General features: G+C 61.1%; 2 protein-coding genes and 1 long non-coding RNA gene across 9 annotated transcripts in view; 2 read left to right on the top strand and 1 right to left on the bottom strand.

Moving 5' to 3' along the window:
* The window catches only part of MOV10L1 (Mov10 like RISC complex RNA helicase 1), a 72,735-nt gene extending 67,756 nt beyond the window's left edge, over positions 1-4,979 (top strand). For all 7 annotated transcript variants that reach the window (XM_045062544.1, XM_045062545.1, XM_003989414.6 and 4 more), the window contains 5 exons: positions 2,533-2,682; positions 3,515-3,622; positions 4,206-4,343; positions 4,434-4,525; positions 4,722-4,979. In XM_045062544.1, the coding sequence (XP_044918479.1) occupies positions 2,533-2,682; positions 3,515-3,622; positions 4,206-4,343; positions 4,434-4,525; positions 4,722-4,731 (498 nt within the window). In that variant the 3' untranslated portion in view covers positions 4,732-4,979. The remainder of the gene's footprint in view (positions 1-2,532; positions 2,683-3,514; positions 3,623-4,205; positions 4,344-4,433; positions 4,526-4,721) is intronic.
* LOC123386788 lies at positions 1,072-9,010 on the bottom strand. Its single transcript, XR_006601226.1, has 3 exons — positions 8,038-9,010; positions 2,895-3,800; positions 1,072-2,468 (listed from the first exon to the last, which is right to left on the bottom strand). It is a non-coding gene; the product is annotated as an uncharacterized LOC123386788 (long non-coding RNA).
* A 4,237-nt stretch (positions 9,011-13,247) lies between these two features.
* Positions 13,248-20,732, top strand: PANX2 (pannexin 2). The gene is made up of 3 exons (XM_023257656.2): positions 13,248-13,501; positions 17,472-18,929; positions 19,442-20,732. Exons 1-3 carry the CDS (start codon positions 13,276-13,278, stop codon positions 19,783-19,785), a joined length of 2,028 nt encoding a protein of 675 aa, XP_023113424.1. The 5' UTR covers positions 13,248-13,275; the 3' UTR covers positions 19,786-20,732.
* The last annotated feature ends 2,376 nt before the right edge of the window (positions 20,733-23,108 follow it).

Below are 23,108 nucleotides of genomic sequence, written 5' to 3' on the forward strand. Positions count from 1 at the left end.
TCCTTTCCACGTGTGTCTGCTGAGGGATCTTCTTTCACCACTTTCTGGACATTTATAACTTTCTCTTTCTTCTCTTTTTTTTGATCCAAGGGTTACAGAGAAGTATTTTTTTCTTAATTTTCAAGTGGCTAAGAATTCTTTGGCCACCTCTTTTTTTTGTTTGTTTTTAATTTTATTAGGTGGTCAAGAATAGCCCGTAAACTCTCTGCTTTTGAAAATTTGCGGCCAACTAGGTATCAGGTTGGGTACATATTCTGAGGCCATACCCCCGAAAGGTATAGTCTCTATTTGAGGGATGCAAGTTCCGTGTACATTTTTAAACAAACGTTTGGAGTCTGTGGTTCAGCTCCCCTGCGTCCTGATGTCGGCACGCCCGCGGAGGGAGAGGCGCGGCGAGGTCTCTCGTTATAGTTGTGCTTTTTTATCAAATCCTCTGTGAATTCCAGTCGCTTCTGCCTCAGGGACTTCACTGCCGAGGTGCTTCCTGCATACGAGTCATGATTGTCTTCCTCCTCACGTTATGTTCTCCCTACTGTTTCTTGTTTCTCGCCTCAAATTCCATCTGGTAACTCATACTAATGTCGCCGTTGCTTGTTTCTTTTTATCTGGTATCGTAGCCCTTCTTTTTCTCTCTTCATCATCTTACCGTACGTATCTTTCTTAGAACAGCTCATTTTCATCTTTAACCCAGTTTGAGAGTCTCTGATTTTAATGAGATGAGTCAGTCCAACCTATGCTTTCTTACCTTTATTTCTTCATTTTCACCTTTATTACCAATTTTCATGGTTTCTTCCTTTTCCTTATTTTTTGTAGGCGATTGGTCGCTATTCGGCGTTTTTTCTCTTTCAATAAGTTCTTGCCTAAGCACCATCACGCTGAAATTGTTTGTAGTTCTCTATTGTCAATCTCAAAGATAAATTATAGGGCAGCTGGCTGGCTCTGTCAGAAGAGCGTGCAACTCTTGATCTCAGGGTTGTGAGTTCAAGCCCCATGTTGAGTGTAGAGATTACAAAATAAACTTTAAAAAAAATTAAAAAGGCACCTGGGTGGCTCAGTCGGTTGAGCGCCCGACTTCAGCTCAGGTCACGACCTCACGGTTCGTGAGTTCAAGCCCCGCACCGGGCTTTGCGCTGACGGTGCGGAGCCTGGAGCCTGCAGCCTGCTTCGGATTCTGTGTCTCCCTCTCCTTCTGCCCCAGATAAATTACGTACGGCTTAACAACAGCAAAAGACATCCTCAAGGCTAATACGGTCCAATTGCTGTGTCTGGTATTCTCTCTTTTTTTTAATTGTGGCAAAATAACACGTGACATAAAATTTACTTCAGCCATTTTCAAATGTACAGTTCATTGGTGTTAAACGTATTCACATTGTTTTGCATCCAGTTATTAGAACTTTTCCATCTTTCCAGACCGAAACTCTGTCCCCATTAAACACTCACTGCCCCTCCTGCTCCCAGGCCCCTGGCGCCCACCACCTACTTTCTGGCTCCGTGAATCTGACTCCTGTAGGTGCCTCGTATGAGTGGAGTCTTCCAGTATTGTCTTCTGTGATGGCTTATTTCGCTCAGCACAAAGTCCTCAGGACACGGGTGTGAGAAGTTCCTTTCTTCTAAGGCCGAATAACATTCCATTGTCTGGATGGACCGTCTTTGGTTTATCTGTCCATCCACTCACGGACACTTGGGTCGCCTGCACGTTGTAGCTGTTGTTCGGAATGCTGCAAGGTACAGGCATACGGTATGTCTCTGAGACCCTCGAGTGGGATTGCTGGATCACATCGGATTTCCGGTGTCGTTCTTTGAGAAGCGCCGCCACACCGTTTTCCACAGTGACCGTGCCGATTTACATTCCCGTGGGCCGTGCACAGGGGTCCGGTTTCTCCACATCCTCCCCGACGCTTGTTTTGTTTCTTCGTAGAAACCATGTGTGAGGGGGACCTTGTGGCTCTCACCTGTGTCTCCCTGATTATCGGTGACGCTGAGCACCTGTGCGTGCGTGTGGGGCAGAGGCACGCTCCTTTGATGGCTGGCTGAGAGGGCCCAGGCCTACACGTGGGGAGGGAGGGGGGCCCCGAGTGTATGCTCACCTGCCTGACTGCAGCCAGCCGCCACCCTGCAGGCCCCGTGGTCTGCTCTGGCCCCGGCTCCTAAGGTTTGGGCCGCACCCTGTGGTTCCCCGGCAGGGCCCGCATCCCCACCCTCGCCAAGCACCCAGCTCTTTGCCTGGCAATTCCTGCACGTGCATCACCGCCCATCCACTCCTGTCAGCAAATCGCAGGCCGCCCCCAAGCAGCCCTTCTCCGCCGGGGCCCTTGGTGCGGCCGTGGCGGACGTGACCGTGACTGAAGTTAGTCTGCCCACCGGAGTGTGAGGTCTGCAGGAGCACGGGCGTACTTTATCTGCCTCACGCGTGCCGTATCCCGACACCTGCTCTGCTCCTTCCTTGTTCACAGCCCCCTTCACAGCACCTGTTGAGGAAATGAAGTCTGGGGGCTGGGTGTGCCATTCTCTTATCTCCGAATTGTAACTCAGGGCAGCGAAGCTCGTGAAGGCAGGAGCCCGTCCTGGTTCAACGCGGCCGAAGCCGTCCAGGTCATGCGCTACTGCTGCCTCCTGGCCAGGGGCATCTCCAGCCAGGTGTCTGCAAGCGATATTGGTGTGATCACACCCTACCGGAAGCAGGTATGGACCTGCCCACCGCTCCTTTGAGCTGTCGCGCTCACAGAGTCCGGAAGGCGGGTGGAGACCAGCTCCCTCAGGGGGCACCAAGTCCCTCCACAGCCGCTGCACCCCCGGCCTCCCCGCACCCCCGCGAGCCTGCCCCACACCCGTGTCCTGGTGCTCGGACCCTCAGACCCTGCTCCCAGGGGCCGGGGCGCTCCATCTGGGCTTACCTGGCAGTGGGCGCGGGCAGCGGGCCACCATCCGCGTCCTCCTGGGGGACAGTCAGGCTTCCCCCTAGCACTGAGCTTTCGTCTTCTGCGCACTTTTCTCCAAGGTTGCAAACTGGTTTTTGCTTCACCAGCACCCATGGGAGACCTTGGTCTCTAGACACACAATCCAGAACCCGGCATCCTGCTTCTGTGACAGCCGCTCCCCTTCCCCCAGGAGCTGGCTCTTTCACAAAGACGTCTGCCCCTGCCTTCCGGCTGCTGTTGTGCAGAGCCTGCTTCCGGGCCTCTGTCCAGCCCCTCAGGCCCCTGGGGTGTGGCGCTCTGGAGCCTGCCTGGCTGTGGGTCCCAGCACCGTCCCCACTGAGATGGCCAGGCCCGCCCAGCAGCAGGCATGTGCACCTGCGGGGAGAGGGAGACGTCACTCCAGACACTCTGCCCCCTCTCCCTTTCCCCAGTGCACTGTGTCTGAAATCAGAATTTGTGCCCTAATCAACTTAGATGAAATACGATTTGGAAGTGATAAGCAACAGTGCATGTTGGTTAATATCTGGCTTGTGCTTAAATATGTAAAGAAATGGTCAGAGTTGTAAAGTTCTGTCCTTTTTTTGTCTGCTTCAAAGGTGGAAAAAATCAAAATTCTTTTGCGAAATGTTGATCTGATGGACATAAAGGTTGGATCAGTAGAGGAGTTTCAAGGGCAAGAATATTTGGTCATCATCATCTCCACCGTAGGTATTCCTGTTTTGAGTGGGGGTGACGGTGTGTGTGACACCACCTGAGGGTCATGTCCTTCCGGTCGAAAGCGGCGGAGGCTGGTCGGTAGCACAGGCGACCACTGGCAGGATGGAGATGTTCCGGAGCCCTCTCAAGCCGTAACTGCAGGGAGCTCTTTAGAAGACGCGGCACCTGCAGACAAAAAAATAACCGAAATCCAGCGAGAAGCAGTAAACATGCTGGTAAAGGTCCCACACGCGGGCCACGGTGGCTCGGTGCTGCCGCCCCAGGAGAACCCGCTGTGACTCTCAAAACTCCATGTTTGTACAGAACGTGTGAGCAGCAGATAAGTTAGGAAATTCAGACATGACGATGGAAGTCAGAATCGCCTACAACTCTACACCCAGAGATAGAGGGTCTCCTGTGTAGACGATGGCGACGAGGCTCCCTCCACACCACTGGTGTTTTTTTCCTTTTTTAACTAAAAATGGGCTTCTGCTGATGTTTAATAGTTTTAAATGCTTTTAAATACCGATTTTCTTTCCATGCCAAAAAAATGGATATGATACCATTTTTATTCATTTTCGTGTTTTTTAGGTGCGGTCAAATGAAGACAGATTTGAAGACGATAGATATTTTTTGGGTTTCTTGTCCAACTCAAAAAGATTTAATGTTGCAATCACCAGACCCAAAGCCTTGCTGATTGTGCTGGGAAACCCTCACGTGCTGGTCAAAGTGAGTCTGCCGAGGAGGGAAGGGCCTGGGTAGAAGGCGCCGCTTGGGACGGCTTGGGGTTTTGAGGCGGGCTCTTCGGTGTTCCAACAGGACCCCTGTTTTGGTGCCTTACTGGAATACAGCATTACGAACGGTGTCTACACGGGGTGCGATCTACCTCCCGAACTGCAGTCACTGCCAGAGTGAGCTCTGTGTCTGTCCTCCAGCTTTTGCCCTGCCCCTCCCTGCCAGCCCACCTCATTCACCTGCTTTCTGTCCAGTGTTGGGATAATGCAGATCGCTTGGGGTCCCCGCAAGAGGCCACAGCCCCCAGCCCTCCAGCCTGAGCTGCTGTGGGGATCCCAGCTCACTGGCCCCCTCCCCTTTCCCCACGTGCAGCTATGGCTAGACATGCGCCCCCAGGACCGGATCCACAGCCACAGTTGGTAAGGCAGGGCTGCTGGGCCTGGTGCCACACCACAGGGAGCTGCTGTCCCCGTCTCTGTGCTGGGGCCCCTGCAGCCTGCCTTGTACCCTAGCCTTGGCCGCCAGCGTAGGGGCCACGGGGTCCGATGGAACCTGCTATTCCCACACCAGCCCATTCCTGCCACTGGACGGTTACTACAACCCATCACCAAAATAAATGTGCACATGGGACACCTGGTGTGGCTTTCCGGCTCGAAATGCACCGGGTGCTGGGAAGCAATTGTGCTTCCGTGTGGCCTCTGATCCCTGCAGGCTCACAGACATTCCCTGGGTCCTTGAGCCAGTGTTCCCTTCACCTGCCAGCCGTGTAGAGCCCGGGGCCTCTATGGGGGCTCTGTCTGGGGATGGGTGGCCATGCAGAAGTGGGGTCAGCATCCCACTCACCCAGAACCCTGGTACAGCTCGGTGGGACCCGTCCCCTCTGGCCAAGAAGGTGGCCAAGAAGGTGCAAATCCTCGGGGACCCATTTCTAGGAAGGGCAGGCAGCATTTACATACACATTGGGGTCTGCGCCTGTGTGAACAGCACCAGGCTTGGGGACCCACATACCCAGGAGCCCAGTGAAGGCATGAAGTCTCTGGCCGTGCCTCCCAGTGAAGTTGGGGGGTGGGGGGAGGGGTGCACAGCAGCCTGCACAGGAGACAGGATGGGCCCTGGGTTCCGAGATGCCCAGACAGACACCCTCACCGTCCATGAGAAGCAGACCCTGAGACACTGAGGCCCATGACCCCCAGCCCTCGTGCCCAAGAGGACTCCCCACATGAAGACACAGGCCACTGCGTAGACACGGGGGCCTGCGGTGGCTGTACCACTCCTTACTGAGGCTCCGAGTCCCCGCTTGTGTTTAGAATACATGACTGCTTCCTCCAGGAAGGCAGCTAGGATGATGCCCTGCACGGGGAGTGTGTGGAGGCCCAGGCAGGGCCCACCCCACGCACACCAGACATGAGGCCAGCTGTTCCCAGGAAGAGTCAGACATGACAGGGCAGCAAGCAGCCCGGGGGCAGGTGGGGTGGGGGTGGGGTTGCTGCTCCGCTGTCCTGCCCAGGCCAGAGGCCAGCAGTGCAGGTCCCAGGGCCAGGGCTTGTCGCCAGAACATGGGGTTCTTGGGTGCTCACCGCCCCTCCCGGGGACACCTACTTCCAAACTCCCCCTTCCCACGGTTCAGGGGCCTGCTCCATTTCGGCGTCTGCTCCTGGAGGCAGATGGGGATACTCCTCTGGCTGCGTGAGGGCTCCTGCTCCCTCCCAGACCTTCACACCCGCCTCCTGAGGGTCTGGGCCTTGGGCGGGTCCTCTGCTCACTCCCAGGGTCTTTTGCCCAGGCAGAGCACTCCGGAAGGGTCTGTTTGTCTTTTCTCAACTTTGGCTTCAGGATCTGGGGAAGGTGCCCTGGGAGCTGGTCGCTGGTGGTGGTTCTGGAACCCTGGATGCTCCTGAATAAACCAAGAGCAAACAGCTGTTTGGGAGTGGAGGCAGCCTGACCAGAAACTGCCTTGCACGCTCACTTCTTGGGCAGGGCGGGGATCACATGCATAAAACACACTGAGAGCTGGTCTGAGCGAGGGACCGAGTTCTCTGGTCGTGGAGCACATCTTCACAGGGCGGGAGCAGAGGCCAGGCCTCGGGGACGTCTGGGACTTGTCCCTGACGCTCTCTGTGTGGAGGCCCCGCCCTGGGGAGGCGAGCCTGGGGTCCAGACCTCTGTGCGTGCCTGCCTGTGACAGCCCCACACACTGACACCCTGCGGCCTGTGGAAGGGGCTTACTCGTGGCCCGTGCGGCCCCACGATGCCACCCAGAGTTGTCCTAGAAATGGGAGATGGGTGCACAGGCCCCTGTCCCGCACTGCTCATGCTACTCCAGGGGCAAAAGGGGCAGCGGTGAACGCGTGGGACCCAGTGCCCTTCTCTGGGCCTCAGGGACCACTGTTCCACAGGAGCGGCCAGAGCCTCACCAAGCAAGCAGTTGGAAAACTTCGTGGGTCAGTGAGAATTCTATGCTCTCAGGCAACACGGGGCAGCGACCTCATGTACAAAGTGCCATCAGGGGTAAAACGATCAAGGATTTCTGGTGGCAACAACAGCATCGGGCCCAGCTGGGGCCTGGGCGGCGGCTCGAGTCCCCCCACCCCCCATGTCCTCTCGCCCCCTCCCCCCACCACCAGCCAGAGCCCAAGGCTGTGGCAGGAAGAGGGAGCCATGCAGCGGGAAGGAAAGGGAACCGGCCATGGGGAGCCCGAGCTGTGTCTGCCGCAGACCCAAACCAGCCTTGCCAGAGACACGCCCTTCCTCTGGAATCATTGAACTCAGACCCACGTGAGACACCGGCCCCTCAGAGGCTGCAGGTGGGCAAATGAGAATTGTTGGTCCTGCAACGGACAAGGACAGGGCGGGAGGGGAGGAAGATAAGACCTTCCCCACATTGGGGGTCCCAAGGTCACCTCAGGACCTCAGGGCACTAATCAAGGCTCTGTCCCTCAGCCCACTGCTGCCGCCCTGGAGATCCCGTCCTCCCGCTTTACAGGTGGGGACAGGGGCCCCAGTGGTGCAGCCCAGAGCCCATGCTGGCGCCCTGCCCGAGGATGGGGCTCTCCTGACCCCAGACCCCTCACACTTGCGTGCTGTGGGTCAGCTGGTGGCAAAGGGGCTGCACCCAGGAACAAAGCTGTGGCGACAGGAGAACATGCTGGTGTTGCTGCTTCAAGAAATACCCACTTGTGGGGGTGCCTGGGTGGCTCAGTCGGTTGAGCGTCCGACTTTGGCTCAGGTCATGGTCCCACCGTTCATGGGTTCAAGCCCCATGTCGGGCTCTGTGATGACAGCTCAGAGCCTGGAGCCTGCTTTGGATTCTGTGTCTCCCTCTGCCCCTACCTGCCCCCTCTCAAATGTAAATAAACAGAAAAAAAAAAGAAAACAAACAAAAACCACTTTTGGCCTCCTGCACTGGCTGCCCCAGAGCCAGGCACTCTGAGTGGCCTCGTGGGACAGCTGCTGGAGTCCCAGTGCCACTGCCCCCTGGCCCCACTCCCACTGAAATCACACCCACTGAAATCACACCCACTGGGCCTCACCCTTGCCCCTCCTCGCCAAGGGGCCGAGTTTTCCTCTGTTGTGTCCCCACCCCCGAGACTGTGGGCCCAGAACTGACCCTTCGCTCCCACCCACACTGCGTCCCAGGGCTGCAACCCCCTGCCGACCCTCCCCCCCCACCACCACCAAAGGTCTGCACCTGCTCAGCCCTGCCCAGCTCTGCCGTGACTGGATGTCCACGCTTGCAAGAGGCCACAGGTGCGGGGCTCGTACTGTGGAGAGGCAGGCGCCAGAAGCAATCGGGGTCCTACAGGCAGCCAGGAGCTGGGCTGGCGTCCGTCGCGCAGGGCGGGTGTCCCAGGCCAGGATACTCTTCAGCAACGGTCCAGAGGGGTTATCGGGGGTGGTGGGAGACCAGATGGGGTCATTCTGCAGAGGACTCGGTGCACCTGGGCAGGAGGGCACTGAGTGCAGCTTCGCTGGGCCTGGAGCAGGCAGGAGACAAGGTGGGAGGCCAGGTCCGGTGACCAAGCCGGAGGCTCTGCTGAGCACAGGGTAAAGCGCACGGGGTCTGCCCTTGACAGAGTCCCCGCCTACAGGAGGCCAGGCCACCTACAGCAGCGAGGACTCCTGGGGAAACTGAGCGAAGAGGTTCCTGCAAGCAGGTACGCTGGGCTTAAGTTCTGTGCTTGGGGATCCTGGAAAGGAAATTTGGAAGCCGTGTACTGTCACTTACTTTAAGTTGCCTACCGTTTTTCTTCTTGTTTACAACTACTGGTTCCCAGCACGTTGTAAGTGCCCCGGTCCACTTAAAAAGGACCCAGCAAGTTGACCCTTTGTGGCTGGATGCTCTGCCTTATTCCCCCTTCCCGTAGAACTTTGCCCGCCCAAGTATATCCATTGCAAAATGTACCGGGTTGAACGTTGAGGGCATCACAGACCGTCTTCTCCGGGGCACACGGTGTGTGTGTGCCAGCCGCCCACACCCCACAGAGGCCCCAGGCATGAGCTTTGGCTCCTGAAGAATGAGCAGAAATGACAAAGGTGTGAAGCTGTACCCCTGGGACGGTGGCTGCTAGTCCCCAGAATGAGGGGACAGACAGGAACAGAGCTCCCAGCCAGCCCATAGTCAGTGTGGGGTAGAATGACCCTGTGCTGTTTTGTTGGTTCCTACCTGGCCTCTTGCTCACTCTCTGCTTCTTCTCCAGACCAAACATGTGTATTGAGGCAGCCATTTGTGGGGTTTTTTTAATGCTTATTAACTTTTGAGAGAGAGTGGGGGGAGGGAGCAGAGAGAAGGAGACAGAGGGTCCGAAGCAGGCTCTGCGCCTGACAGCCCAGCCCAGGCCTTGAACTCACGTGCAGTCAGATCATGACCTGAGCCAAAGTCAGATGCTCAACCGACAGAGCCACCCAGGCGCACCCCCCCCCCCCAGCCATTTGTTTTCAAGTTAATTTTTCTTAGTAATCTTTACACCCAATGTGGGCTCCGACTCTGAGCCCCGAGATCAAGAGCTGTGCACTCTTCTGACTGAGCCACCCAGGTGCCCTGAGGGAAACACTAGTTTTGATCCGTGAAACCGTAAGACTGAACCTGGTAACAAGAAGTTCACCAGGATTCTTGTTCTTTAGTTACCGTAAGTACTTAATCAAAATGACACACGTGTGTGGTAGGTGTTCGTGAGTAAACGCAGAAGTAAACTTGTGCTGGGAAGGCATCGGTTAACACGCTGTCGGTGTTTGTGGCAGAGCACGGCTTACAGCTGCAGTAAGGGTCCATCATTACTTCAGTTTCTGGTTTCTGGTTTTGCCTTTACAGAGATGAGTGGATTAAACGTTGGCCACAGTACTGTCACTCGATCTCTCAGAATCCCTCCGTGTGTGAAAAGCCACATGCTAATGTCTCACCACAAGACGGGCAAGCTGTTCCCCAGTGTGGTCCTCCCTGGAGACAGGATTGTGGAGCACGATCCCTCCAGTTCAGCCTGGCCGAGCCAGCCCGGGGCGAGGACAGCAGTAGCCCCTGTTCCCCAGTGCTTCCTGCACATTCTCCTGGGGAGAGAACAAAGGAGGGCTGGGCTCCAAGTCTCTGCAGGGTTTGAGCCCGGCCCGGGGTGTCATCCCCGGACACTGCTCTGGCCCCCACCCCAGCCCCATCCAGGCTGGGGAGCGAGGACAGCAGTAAGACAGCTGCTGCCATGGGGCGGTGGGGGGCGGCCTCGGCTTGCCTGGGTGCCCCTCCCATAATGTCCAGACGCTCCCCCACTGGATGGGAGGACAGCAGCCTAGCCTTTCTCACAGCATGCAGGGTCACCGCCACGACTGAACTCCACAACCTGCTGATGCCCACAGGCCAACTCGGCGATCACACCGAGGTCAGCAGCGTTCCTCTGCACCAGATTAACCAGCTGAAACACATCGCAGAAAATGGGATGCTGTGTACAGAGGAACAAAAATTACGTCTAGGACATGACCTAACAAACCCATGCAACAATATTTACAGAGAAATGATTTTAATTTTATGACAATATATAAAGAAGATCTAAATAAATGAAGAAACATACTATGTTCATAGACAGGAGAACTTAACAATTGTCCACATTTCAGTCGTCCCCAAGTTAGTATACGTTCAAGGCAATCTCAGTATTCCAGCTAGATTTCCTTTCTGGAAACTTGACAAAGTCTTTCTGAGACGTATATGTGGAAAAGTCAAGGTCATGAGTACCTAAATCGTCATTGAGAAGGGGTAAAGGGGTACCTGCCGATCCATATATTTGGTATATGACAAAGCCATCACAAGGACAAACCCATGCCAGATGTGGTGATGACACCTGGTGGTCTGAGAAAGGATATATTGCTTAGTCAACAGTGTGGGGAAAACCAGCTCATTTTATGGAGAAAAACTAAGCTGCATTTCTACCTCCACACGTGGTCTTCCAGCTAAAAATGTATCTGCTAAAGGAGTAATACTACCTATGGAATTTGCTTGGGTTGCAATCTTCTGGTACAGTCATCTGAAATCTCCAGATTAGAGATTACTTCACCAATTCACGGCAACACCGAAATGAAGCACATTTCAACATATCTGCTTGAAGGCCATGGAAGAATAAGTGTGGAGGGTAGGCTGTCCTGTTCCTAGAGGGACACTGGGATGCCTCTGAGATCTCACAAAGAAAAAAACTACAAACCATAAAACAAACAAATAAAACAGTGGTCTTGACTACATCTAAATCGAGGATTCCTATCCAGATCCCATGGATAGACCCAACAGACAGACCTGAAGAAGGCCTTACAATGGATTAACCAAAAGGCTGATGTAAGTCCAAGACCTCTTCCAAATGAACCACAGACAGGGACTCTCGATGTGCAGAAGGCTTGACCAGGCGATAACCCCACTGGCAACCAGCAAAAGGCAAACTGAAAACACTGAAACCACATTCCAGCCCTTAGAATGGCACATACCAGAAAGCAAATAATGACAAGAGCTGGGAATGTTAGGGGACAGAACCTCTTTTTACTGGGGAAGAGTGTGGTCCAGCCTTTCTGGAAAGCAACCTAGTAAGTGCCCAGCAGGACCGCTGGCAGGGGGAGGGGGGAGGAGGGGGGGAAGGGGGAGGAGGAGGGGGGAGGGGGGGGTGTCCCAGAGGGCTGTAGGGATGTCCATGCCATTATCCAGGGCCACCTGGGTTAGATGGGGAGTGTTTGGGATATGTAGGGACCATCTATGTTATTTTTTAGGGTGTCTGGCTTATCTGGGGGGGGTCTGGATTATCTGGGGGATGTGAGGGTTATGGGGGGGCATCAGGGGTCTGGGGGGGTGTGGCTGGGTTATCCAGGGGCAGCTGGGCTTTAGGGGAGTTGGGTTGTATGTGGGTGTCTGGGTTGCAGGGGGTGGGTGCCAGTGTTACCGGAGGGATGGGAAATTGAAGGCAGCCCCCTCAGTAAGTAGTAGACAAGTAAAACGGGCTGGAAGCCAAGGGTGGGCATCCATCGTTCAGAAACATAATCTTGAAAAGTGCAGAGAGGGGCGCCTGGGTGGCACAGTCGGTTAAGCATCCGACTTCAGCCAGGTCACGATCTCGCGGTCCGGGAGTTCGAGCCCGGCGTCAGGCTCTGGGCTGATGGCTCAGAGCCTGGAGCCTGTTTCCGATTCTGTGTCTCCCTCTCTCTCTGCCCCTCCCCCGTTCATGCTCTGTCTCTCTCTGTCCCAAAAATAAATAAAAACGTTGAAAAAAAAATTTTTTTAAAAAGAAAAGTGCGGAGACCCTCAAGAAAGGTGGAGACATGCAGAGTGTGGACAGAGTGCAGGCTTGGTGCCGGGCGCCCCCTCTGTCAGCCCCCACGCGGGGCTGTGGGCTGACTGGCTCACCGCAGTGGTCCGGGACCTGTGAACATTGGTGCCCAAGACACAGGAACTACAGGAGCAAGTTAAAGCTGCGACCAGAAGTATCTCACAAAGGCAGCACATGTGTGTCCCAAAATAGTGGCAAGGGGACCGGCCATGAAAGAATCCAAGGAAACGCTGACGAACCGCCGCGGGTCTTGCAGGCAGCGGGGCAGACCCCGAAGTGTGCGCGCAGTTGTTCGCGAGGACGCCCGGGGAGTGGGTGGGTGCGCGGGGAGGGGGGGGGCGGTGGCGGGGACGAAGGTCAGGAAGGGGTGCCAGCACCCCAGAGCCTCCCCCGGGAGCTGGCACAGGCCGGCCCCCAGCGTGTCTGCCGAATGAGGCAAAGGGACAAGTGGCTGGGGCGGGTGACGGGGAGGAGGTGCAGGGCAGGGTAGGAAGCGGGGCCGCGGGAGGTGATGCGGGGCGGGCGGGAAAGACGCCCCGCAGTGTCCGCGGGCCGCGGCCCGAGACCGGGGAGGGGTGCCCAGGCCCCCGCGCGCGCGTCCAGGCTCCGGGCAGGGAGTTGGCGGAGGCGGCCGGAGGCGGGACGACGACACCCCCTCCTCGCCGGGGCGGCTCCCGCGGCCACGAGCCGGGCGAGGCCCCCCCCCCCCCACCCCGAGCAAGAGGAGGAGGGGCGAGCCGGCGTTAATTCATTTTATTTAATTTAAATCTTTTTTGCAAAGTCATCGCCCGCGCCGCAGCTGCGTGGCGGGGGGAAGGGGGGGCGGGGGGCGGGGGGGGCGGAGCCACGCCGCGAGTCGCCGCAGGTAAACAGCCCCCTCCCCGCGGTGGGAGCGGGGCCCCGGCCCCAGCCAGGGACAGCGGCCGCCGCCCCCGCCGGAGGGACGCGCCGGGCCCGGCCGGGGCTGCAGCCGAGGCGGGGGCGGCGGGGGCGCGGGCGGCCGGACCCCCGCCCGCGGGGGCGGCCGAGCGCCCCCCACCGCCGCGCCGGCCCGGCGCCCGCCCCCGCCGCGCCCCCCGCCCCGCCGCCCCGCGCCCCCCGCCCCGCCGCCCCGCCCGCGCCCCCGGGCCGCGCCCCCGCCCCCCATGCACCACCTCCTGCAGCAGTCGGCGGACATGGCGACCGCGCTGCTGGCCGGGGAGAAGCTGCGCGAGCTGATCCTGCCGGGCGCGCAGGACGACAAGGCGGGCGCGCTCGCCGCGCTGCTGCTGCAGCTCAAGCTGGAGCTGCCCTTCGACCGCGTGGTCACCATCGGCACCGTGCTGGTCCCCATCCTGCTCGTCACCCTGGTCTTCACCAAGAACTTCGCAGGTGAGGCTGGGGGCGCGCCCCGAGTCCCCGCCCCGGCGGCCCGCCGCCGGCCACCCGCTCGGGCCCGGGCTGGGGCTGGGGCTGGGGCTGGGGGTGGGGGGCCTCCCAGCGCGCCCCCGAAGGCCGCCCCCCTCCTCCCCGCATCGTCGCCAGGCGCCCGGGGCTGCCTGCGAGACCCCCACCCCCCGCCTCGGATGCATTGTTCCCACTCTCCGTGCGCGCCCCGCCAGCAGCGGGTGGACCCGTCCGGGACCCGGTGGTCTCAGGCGTAAATGAGGCTCGGGGTCTGGCAGGCGAGCCCGGGAGGGGGAGTGGGCAGGCTCTGAGCGGAGGAGGAGTGGAGAGAAGGACAGCTGATGCCAAAGGCCGGCGGAGCGCCCGCGCGGCAGGCGGAGTGCGGGGGGTCGGGCTCGCCTCGAGGGTCCCTGAGAAGCGGGCGGGTTCCGGCCGGCGGCGGGGAGAGGCCTTGGTCCGGGCGCCGCGAGCCCGCGAAGGGACGCCGCGGAGGTCCGGGAGGCTGGGCCGAGCACCCTGCTGGCGGGCAGTGGACCCTCCTGGCCAAGCCGGAGGCGGGGAGCCTGTGAGGCCGGTGCAGGTGGAAGACGGGGCTCGACAGGGGCAGAGACGGGAACCAGCACAGGGGGAGTCTGAGATGTCGAGGCCGCAAATGGCTGTCAGGAGGGCACCAGGAGGACCCTGGTTGAGGTGGGTTGAGGAGTGGGAGGAGGCACGGAGCCGGGGGCGGTGAGGAGGAGGAGAGTGGTGGGCAGTGCCCCGGCCCTCCCTAAGGAGCGGGTCCGCCAGGCGGAGGCTGCTGGCTGGCTGGAGGCAGGGAGTGGCGCCCCCCCACCCAGATCTGGCTGGCGATGGGTCCAGGGGGCCCCTCAGCATTCCACTGGCCACGCTCGAGGGCCAGAGGTGCCGGCCCAAGGCAGAGGGGGTGGGGGCTCCTGTGCACCCCTCCAGGAGGGACATGTGACCCTGTCCCCTGAGTGACATTGGCAGACCTTCTTGCACTCTGCATTGGTTCTGCCCCAAAGGGCTCGCTTTTTAGGGGTCCTCATGACCTGGGAACTTCAGACCTGAATGGAGTACGTGCCCAGACACACCCAGGACAGGACATTCCCTCGGGGACGGGAGGCTCCACGCGCTCAGACACAGGTGTGACCCACAAGTGTCACTCAGGGCACATGTGGATGTGTTCTGTTTCTAACGCTACTGGATCAAATACGCACAAACTTGGTGATTCAAAACAACAGAACAGCTGTCACAGTCTGGGGACCACAGGTGCAAAATCCAGGTGTGGGCAGGGCCTGGCTCCCAGAGGCTCCGGGGAGGGTCCCTCCTGTCTCTCCAGTTTCTGCGGCTTCCTCACCCAGTCTCTGCTTCCATTTTCACAAGGGCACCTCCTCCCTGGGTGTCTGGGTCCAAATTCCTCTTTTTTACGAGGACTCCAGTCATTGGGTTGGGGCCACCCTACTCCAGTGTGATCTGATCTCGATCACATCTGCAAAGACCCTATTTCCAAACAAGGTCAGATTCACAGGTACCAGAGGTCGGGACTTGGAACATCTTTTCGGGGGACACGATTCTGTCCCCTACAGATGTGCACAGTGGGGCAGGCTCAGGACTGTCATCCTCAGGTGACTCTCCTGTCTCCTCCATTCTGAGGTTCTGTGAGTCCAGCTCACCCCATGTGGAGCCTCAGCGCCCCTCTGCATCCAGCCAGGCTTGGGCTGCTGGCGTTTCCCAAGTTCATCCTTCATCCCTGGTCCGGGGGGCGCCCTGAGCCTTCCTGTGCCGGCCTGCCCCTCCACATTGACCTACATTTGCACACTGACATGCACGCGTCCACCTGGGCCCCTGAGCATGGACAAGGCAGGCCTTGTGAGCCTGGCCCCCTGTGACCTGGCATGCCCCGTGGAACACGCCTGGCCTTGGGGGTCCAGGGCTGCCCCAGGATAGTGTGTCCCAGATCACGGAACGAAGTAGGGCTGGCACCAGCTGATCAGGTGTTCTCTCTTGCGTCGCTGAGATGCGTTGCTCCAGCGGTCGCTCCCCTCGCCTGGACTAAGGTTCGAGGCAGGACAGTGGCTTTGTCGTAGTCTGAAGTGACCCATCTCCTGGTGCTTCACACAGAGCTTAGAAGCACCCACGTCCCCTCCCCCTCCCCAGGCCCAAGGACAGTGGGGCGCAGGAAACAGCGCCCTGCAGGCAGGAACCACATGTCCACAGGGCGAACTTCCAGGAGAGACCCTGCGACGACACATGGGGACGGGCTGGGGCAGGACTGCAAGAGGGACATGAGGTCAGAGGCTCTGGAGGCCCCTCTGCCCAGCCCCCGCCCCGAACAGGAGCACACTTGGGGACCCCATCCCCCCAGCACCATATCAGCATCCATCTGTGAAGGTGTCGGCCCAGGGGCAAGGGTCCAGCATGCGCCCTGTGGCGGCCAGAAGGATCCATGACCTGCCTGCTGGGAGCTGGCTGGGGGCACGGGCCTCCAACACTCCCCCGCCGACTCTGCCCAGGGTGGATGCCCGGTGCCTGGGTCCTCGCTGCGTGAGGGTCCCCCTGGAGCAGGGTTTGCCCATCGGGGACACGACAGTAAACATTGTGGCACCACCCAGCGTGGTGAGGCGCTGATGCGGTGGCACCGGCCTCCTGGCCTAGAACCTGGCACATCCCCAGGGTGGGGGGCAGCGGGCAGCAGGAAGACCCCATGGCTCCCGGCCGGGGTTGCTGCGAGCAGCCCCCCCCCCCCCCCACCGGCACCGACCCCTGAGCAGTGGACAGAGGGGCCAGATGGGCAGACAGCCTCAAGGGAAGCCGGGTTCCTCAGACGTTATACGGGGTCTGCGCAGGGGAACCGACAACTGCTTTTTCTTGAAGTGGCCCCACGTGACCTGGGTGAGCCACTCTAGCCTGGAGGCCTGCAGGTGTCCCCAGAGTGTGTGCCCTTTTCCAAAAGAAAAGAAGGCAAGCGCTTTGCCCCTCCCAGGACTGGTGAGCCTGAGGTCCCGGGGGGGGGGGGGGGGCGCTGAATGGTCTCGGGGGAGGGGTGCCACACATGTCAGGGCCAAGTCTCCCTGGGAGGACGTGGGGGCCACGAGCCAGGTCTGGGGGTAGGATCTCGGCAGCACTGGAGGAAGGCCGCTGACCGGCTCTGCATGGTGAGAGGGGTCCAGCTGGCCCGACGGCAGAGTGGCCGGGTCCTTCAGCGGCCGTGAGCCTGGGGAGCCAGTGCACCGAGCCTGCCAGGTGGGGGCCCCCTGCAGCACCAGACGCATTCTTTTGCTGTGGTTTTTGTGCCGTCATCACCGGGGAGGGAAAACAAAGCCCAGGGACGGCCACTTTTCCCGCAGTTCGGGTGGCATCCACTGTTCCTGGTGGCAGACACTGCGGTCCTGCTGGTGAGGCTTCGTGTCTGGTTCCAGGTCCCTGCCCTTGCCCACCTAGCGTCTGGGATTCCCAGGTCTGCCGTTCTCCGGGACAATGGGTCTTGGACGGGCACCCCTCACCCCTGCACGGCAGGCAGGGCCCACATCTATAAGTGCCCCTGGCCAGGTGCTACCTGCCCCGGCCATCTGCCCTCTTAAAGATGAAGCCGAGGGCAGTGCAGGGCCAAGGGTCTAACTCTGCCGCCGGAAAAGGGCCCTGGGCTGAGGGGCCTGTCCTGCTGCCCTCTGGGATTGGGTTTCCCCCGGTGCACACTGAGAGAGACTCTTTGGATACGGAGAGGGACCTGAGGTTTGAAGTGCAGGTCAGTCACGGGTGGGGGCTGGGGCTGGCAGGGCTGTACCCACCCCGCCCCCACCCTGTGCCACAGCCAACTGCTGGGGGGTGGGGGAACCTGGGTGAGACCTCCGTGCCCCGGGCTGGTCGTAAGGGATGGAGCATCTCCTGGGCCCCGGAGCCTTTCTGTGTGGGGAACAGCAGGCCCCACCCCGAGTCTCCTGTCTGCCCCCAGAGGAGCCCATTTACTGCTACACGCCGCACAACTTCACTCGCGACCAGGCGCTGTACGCTCGCGGCTACTGCTGGACGGAGCTGCGGGACGCACTGCCCGGCGTGGACGCCAGCCTGTGGCCGTCGCTGTTTGAGCACAAGCTGCTGCCCTACTCGCTGCTGGCCTTCGCGGCCATCATGTACGTCCCTGCGCTGGGCTGGGAGTTCCTGGCCTCCACCCGCCTCACCTCGGAGCTCAACTTCCTGCTGCAGGAGATCGACAACTGCTACCACCGCGCCGCCGAGGGCCGCGCCCCCAAGATCGAGAAGCAGATCCAGTCCAAGGGGCCCGGCATCACGGAGCGCGAGAGGCGCGAGATCATCGAGAACGCCGAGAAGGAGAAGAGCCCGGAGCAGAACCTGTTCGAGAAGTACCTGGAGCGCCGCGGCCGCAGCAACTTCCTGGCCAAGCTGTACCTGGCGCGGCACCTGCTGATCCTGCTGCTCAGCGTGGCGCCCATCTCCTACCTGTGCACCTACTACGCCACGCAGAAGCAGAACGAGTTCACGTGCGCGCTGGGCGCGTCCCCGGACGGGCCGGCAGGGGGCGCGGCGGCGGGGGCGGCCGCCGTGCGCGTCAGCTGCAAGCTGCCGTCCGTGCAGCTGCAGCGCATCGTGGCGGGCGTGGACATCGTGCTGCTGTGCGCCATGAACCTCATCATCCTCGTCAACCTCATCCACCTCTTCATCTTCCGCAAGAGCAACTTCATCTTCGACAAGCTGCACAAGGTGGGCATCAAGACGCGCCGGCAGTGGCGCCGCTCGCAGTTCTGCGACATCAACATCCTGGCCATGTTCTGCAACGAGAACCGCGACCACATCAAGTCGCTCAACCGGCTGGACTTCATCACCAACGAGAGCGACCTCATGTACGACAACGTGGTGCGGCAGCTGCTGGCCGCGCTGGCCCAGTCCAACCACGACGCCACGCCCACCGTGCGCGACGCGGGCGTGCAGACCGTCGACCCCAGCGCCAACCCCGCCGAGCCCGAGGGCTCCGCCGAGCCGCCCGTGGTCAAGCGGCCGCGCAAGAAGATGAAGTGGATCCCCACCAGCAACCCGCTGCCCCAGCCCTTCAAGGAGCCGCTGGCCATCATGCGCGTGGAGAACAGCAAGGCCGAGAAGCCCAAGCCCGTGCGCCGCAAGACGGCCACCGACACGCTCATCGCGCCGCTGCTGGACGCGGGGGCGCGCGCCGCGCACCACTACAAGGGCGGCGGGGGCGACGCGGGGCCCGCCCCCGACAAGAAGCATGCGCGCCACTTTTCCCTGGACGTGCACCCCTACATCCTGGGCACCAAGAAGGCCAAGCCCGAGGCCGTGCCCGCCGCCGCCCTGCCCGCCTCCCGGAGCCAGGAAGGGGGTTTCCTGTCCCAGGCGGAGGAGTGCGCGCTCGGCTTGGCCGCAGCCCCCACCAAAGGTAGGCAGCCGGGCACCCCGGGCCCCGGGGAAGGCAGCCCTCCCGCGCGCCGTCCTCCCGGAACCGTGTGAAAGGCGCTGAGGAGCCGGCTGGGTGCGCGAAGCTGGTGGGCGGCTGGGGGGGAGGGGGAGGGGGGGCAGCCTCCAACCTGAGGGGACATTGCAGGCGGGCCCTGCCGGGCCCCCGTGAAGCAGATAGGAGAGCCCCAGGGGGATAGGACAGTAGGGTCACTCCGGCTCCAGAGAAGGGTCTGGAAATGGGCACTGCCGCTCCCGAGGCCGCGGGAGATTGAGCCCAAACAGGCTGGGTGGGAGGTGGTGGCGCAGAGGGGGTTGGCCTGGCCCCGCCTGGCTAAGGAGGCTGAAAGAGAGAGAATCAAGCCCTTTCGCGGCACTGGGGGGGGGGGGGGGGGGGGGGCTTAAGCCACAGCCCGCCTGCATGGGTGGGTCTGCCCCGGTGGAGAGAGGGGTGGCCCGAGGGTGTGATGTGCCTGTGTTCCTGGCTGTTGGCAGACGCTCCGCTCCCTGAGAAGGAAATCCTGTACCCCGCAGAGCCAGCCCGCGCCACGCTTCCTCCCGGGGGCCCGTTTCACGTCTGCTCGCCCCCCGCAGCCCCCGCCACAGCTCCTCTGTCGCCAGCCAGCCTGGGCAAGCCCGACCCCCTGGCTATCCTGAGCCGCAACGCCACGCACCCGCTGCTGCACATCAGCACGCTGTACGAAGCCCGGGAAGAGGAGGACGGGGGCCCCCGGGCTCCCCCGGACGTGGGCAGCCTCATCGCCATCCCCCCGCCCCAGCAGATGCTCATCGCCACCTTTGACGAGCCCAGGACAGTAGTGAGCACTGTGGAGTTCTGAGGGGCAGGGCTGCCCGGCCGCCACAGAGCAGCGCATGGCCCGGCAGTGCCGCTGACCGCAGCCCCGAGTGGATGTGGCCCCTCTGCTTTGCCCCCCAACCGCCCGCACCTCCTGGCCTCCTGTCCGCATGCCACGGGGCCCGGCACCTTGCCCACCCGGCCCCCGAGGCAGCACCGCCGGGGTGCTGGCCGGGCCAGGGGCTGGCCTCGACCCCAGCGGAGCCCCCAGCCGGCAAGGCCTGGAGCCGCCTTCCCCCTCCCCCCGCAGCAGGCGTTCAGCTGTGAGATTGAAGAGTGTATTTTTTTAGTCCATTTTGTCTTGGGTCCAGGATGCCGGCCCTGAGGGGCCAGGCTGTGGCAGGACGCCTCTGGTCCTGAGCCTGGAAGGAGGCTGGGGGTGAGCACACCACCAGGCCTAGCCGTGCCCGAGGGGCCATGCTCAGGTTTCCCCGCTGCAGGGACCAGGAGCCCCGGGGCGGGAGGTGCCGGGGCCCACCCTCCATCAGATCAACATATGCACTTTCTCCTCGTACCCCGACATACCCGTACTTTATTTTACTATGATTACTGTAACTACCGAGTGTACGTATTATCAGGACACAGGACGGCGTGTGCGTGGGCGCGTGAGCGAGAGGGTGAGGGCGCCAGCGTGCAAGTGGATGTGTGCGTGAGTGGGCACGAGCGGGCGGGCGCCAGCGCGAACGCACGGGTGTGCGACTGGGCACGGGGCTGAGACGGTGTGGACGCCAGCGTGCAAGGGAAGGAGTCCAACGCAATAACCACGTCCCCCCACCCAGGCCACCAGCCCCCACCCGAGGGCCCACGCTGCTTCCCGTGGGCACCCAGGGCTGGCGCTCGGAGGGTCTGTCCCTATTACCTCAGCCACGGTGACAACGTGACAGTATTAACAAGGTAGCACCGAGCATATCAATAAATATTATTCTGATACCGCCCGAGTCCCGTGTGGTCCGTCTGCAGGAGGCCTGAGCTCTGAGCTTCCTGCGTCAGGGCACCTCCGCTCACCACGGTCACGGGAGGCCGAGGAGGTGCCCCGCTGCCCTCCAGGTCACCTTGGGGGCTCTACCGCACCCACAGTCAAGCGTTTATCACTTGTGGTTGACAGGTCGTGGCCTCTAACATGCCCGCCCTCTGCGCCATGGGGTGACTCAGGTGAGCCCTGCCCCATCGGGGCTCGCAGACGCAGCAAAGACAAAGGCATGAGCCCCCAGGAAGCTGTCCCCTCCATCGGATGCTTGGGGGGCAGGGGCCTGTTGGGTACACTCAGGGGAGCAGGGAGAGCCGAGAACACTTCCCGGAAGAGGCACCCTTGATGTGGTCTGGGGGTGCTCGTGATATTACAGGGACCCAGGACAGGGCACCTTCAACACTGGGCCCAGGACTCAGCTGGGGCCGAGGGCAGTCCCATGGGTCCACCTTGCAGCCACACGCCCTCCAGTCCATGGCTGATGACCCCGAGAATCTGAACAGGGGCTCCTTGGAGGCAGCGAGCTGGGGCAGCCAGACCAGCAAACTGTGGGCGCTAGGGCAGGCGGGTGCCGGCCTCACACGGTCAGGCTTGGCAGAGATCAAGCGGGCCCACTTGCTGTGCCACAAAGACCTGACTGGCCCGGCCCCCTGGGATCCCCTCGGCAGGCCTGTCCGTGGGGGGAGCCTGACCTTCCCCAGAGCTGGGTGATCATTCAGAGACACAAGCAAAGGACTGCATCCCTCCATTGACTTTGAACGCAAGTTTCACCATCACTCTGGTCTGGGGAGGCCAGCAGATCAGGGGACAACTGCCATCGGAAAGACAGCTCATCACTCACAGGTCCCAAGGGGAGGGGGCACGACGTGCCCAGGCTGGGGGCCACAGGGGGAAGCACCAGGCGGTCGGGAGGCAGAGCGGGAACGAGAGAGGGAGACTTTCCTGTGGGTGAGGCAGGTGCAGGCTTAGAACTGGCTCGTGTGAGTCACGTCCGCGGGCCCCGGGGTTCCCCTAGTTGTCGGGCACCCGCCCTGGGTGGTGGGGGCAGGTGACAGAGAGTATGGGAGTCCCACAGAGGGGGTGCTGGGCCGACTCTGGATTGGCCGGTTTGCACACGGGAGTTTGTTGTCTCTAGGAATTAGCCAGCCCGGGGAGGAGTCGGCACAGCCCGGTGTCAGAACACGAGGCAACGAAAAGGCATCATTAATACGCCCTGTCCCCAGAGAGCACCCCCCCTCACCTGAGCCACGACACTCCTCCCGGCCGGGCATCCCAGGCCGTGAAGCCCACCGCCCCTCGGGTTGGCACTCACTGTTTCCATGTGTCCAGGGAAGAGACCCTGTGTCCCCGTAGGACCTGAGCAGCCCAGCTGGTCCTACAAGGTGGGACCGGCCCCTGGCCCCTCGGCAGCGCCCCCCTTGGCCCCCCGCCGTCAACCGCCCCCGTGACCCTGGGCGGGGTGGCTGTGTCCACCTGGGGCACTCAAGTCGTGCTGGCCTCAGGCAGCTGCTTTGGCCACAGCCTCCCTGCCGTTTCGTGAGTGGAGCTGGAGTCCCCAACCCTCCAAGGCCACGCTCACCTCCCCACCGCTGCCCGTCCACATGCAGAGCTCAGCCCCACTTGGCTCATCCTGCCCCGTGGCTCTGCTCAGAGTGGACTCAGAGTGGATGCGGCCCCAGGGCCCCGCAGAGGCGCGGCGAGTCTGCCTCACGCACCCTTCCTCCCGCCAGCGAACACAGGTACCGCTGGGTGAGGGACATCCGCACACACGCAGGTCCAGGCAGGGCTAGGGGCACCCCTGCTGGAGAGTCCCCCCGGTCCCACGGAGCCACCTCTATGTCTTGGGTGAGAAGGCTCTGCCAGGCTGCCGGCCACCCGTCCCCTGGGCCAAGGCCGAGCAGGACACTTCAGACCCAGTCTCATCCAGAGGTCTGTCCTTGGAGTGTGACTGAGCCCCTGCCCTGGTTTGTTGGGGAAGAGGAGAGCCCCTGTAATCATCCCCCAGAAGCACACCTCTTAGCGCAGGTGCTGAGGGATGCCACCCGACCCGGTGAGGGCAGGGGGGCGCCCCACGGGCTCCAGTGTTCATCTGAAGCCCCATCTCCTCTCTCCTTCCCTCTGGCCAGGGCACTGTGGCAGGTGTGGGCAACCGTCCCCGGCTCAGAGGAGACGGCTCAGGAAAGACCTCGCGCTCCATCCCACACGCCCCAGGCGGGCCATGCCAGCACCACGGGGGCATCTCAACCAGACTCACTCCAGACCCCGGGGAAGTGCCCCCACCCCTCAGCATACTGCCTGGCAAAACCCTGCTGCTCTCCTATGTGAAGATGGCCGAGGTG

This window comes from Felis catus, chromosome B4 (assembly GCF_018350175.1).
Source record: "Felis catus isolate Fca126 chromosome B4, F.catus_Fca126_mat1.0, whole genome shotgun sequence".
Lineage (NCBI taxonomy): Eukaryota > Metazoa > Chordata > Mammalia > Carnivora > Felidae > Felis > Felis catus.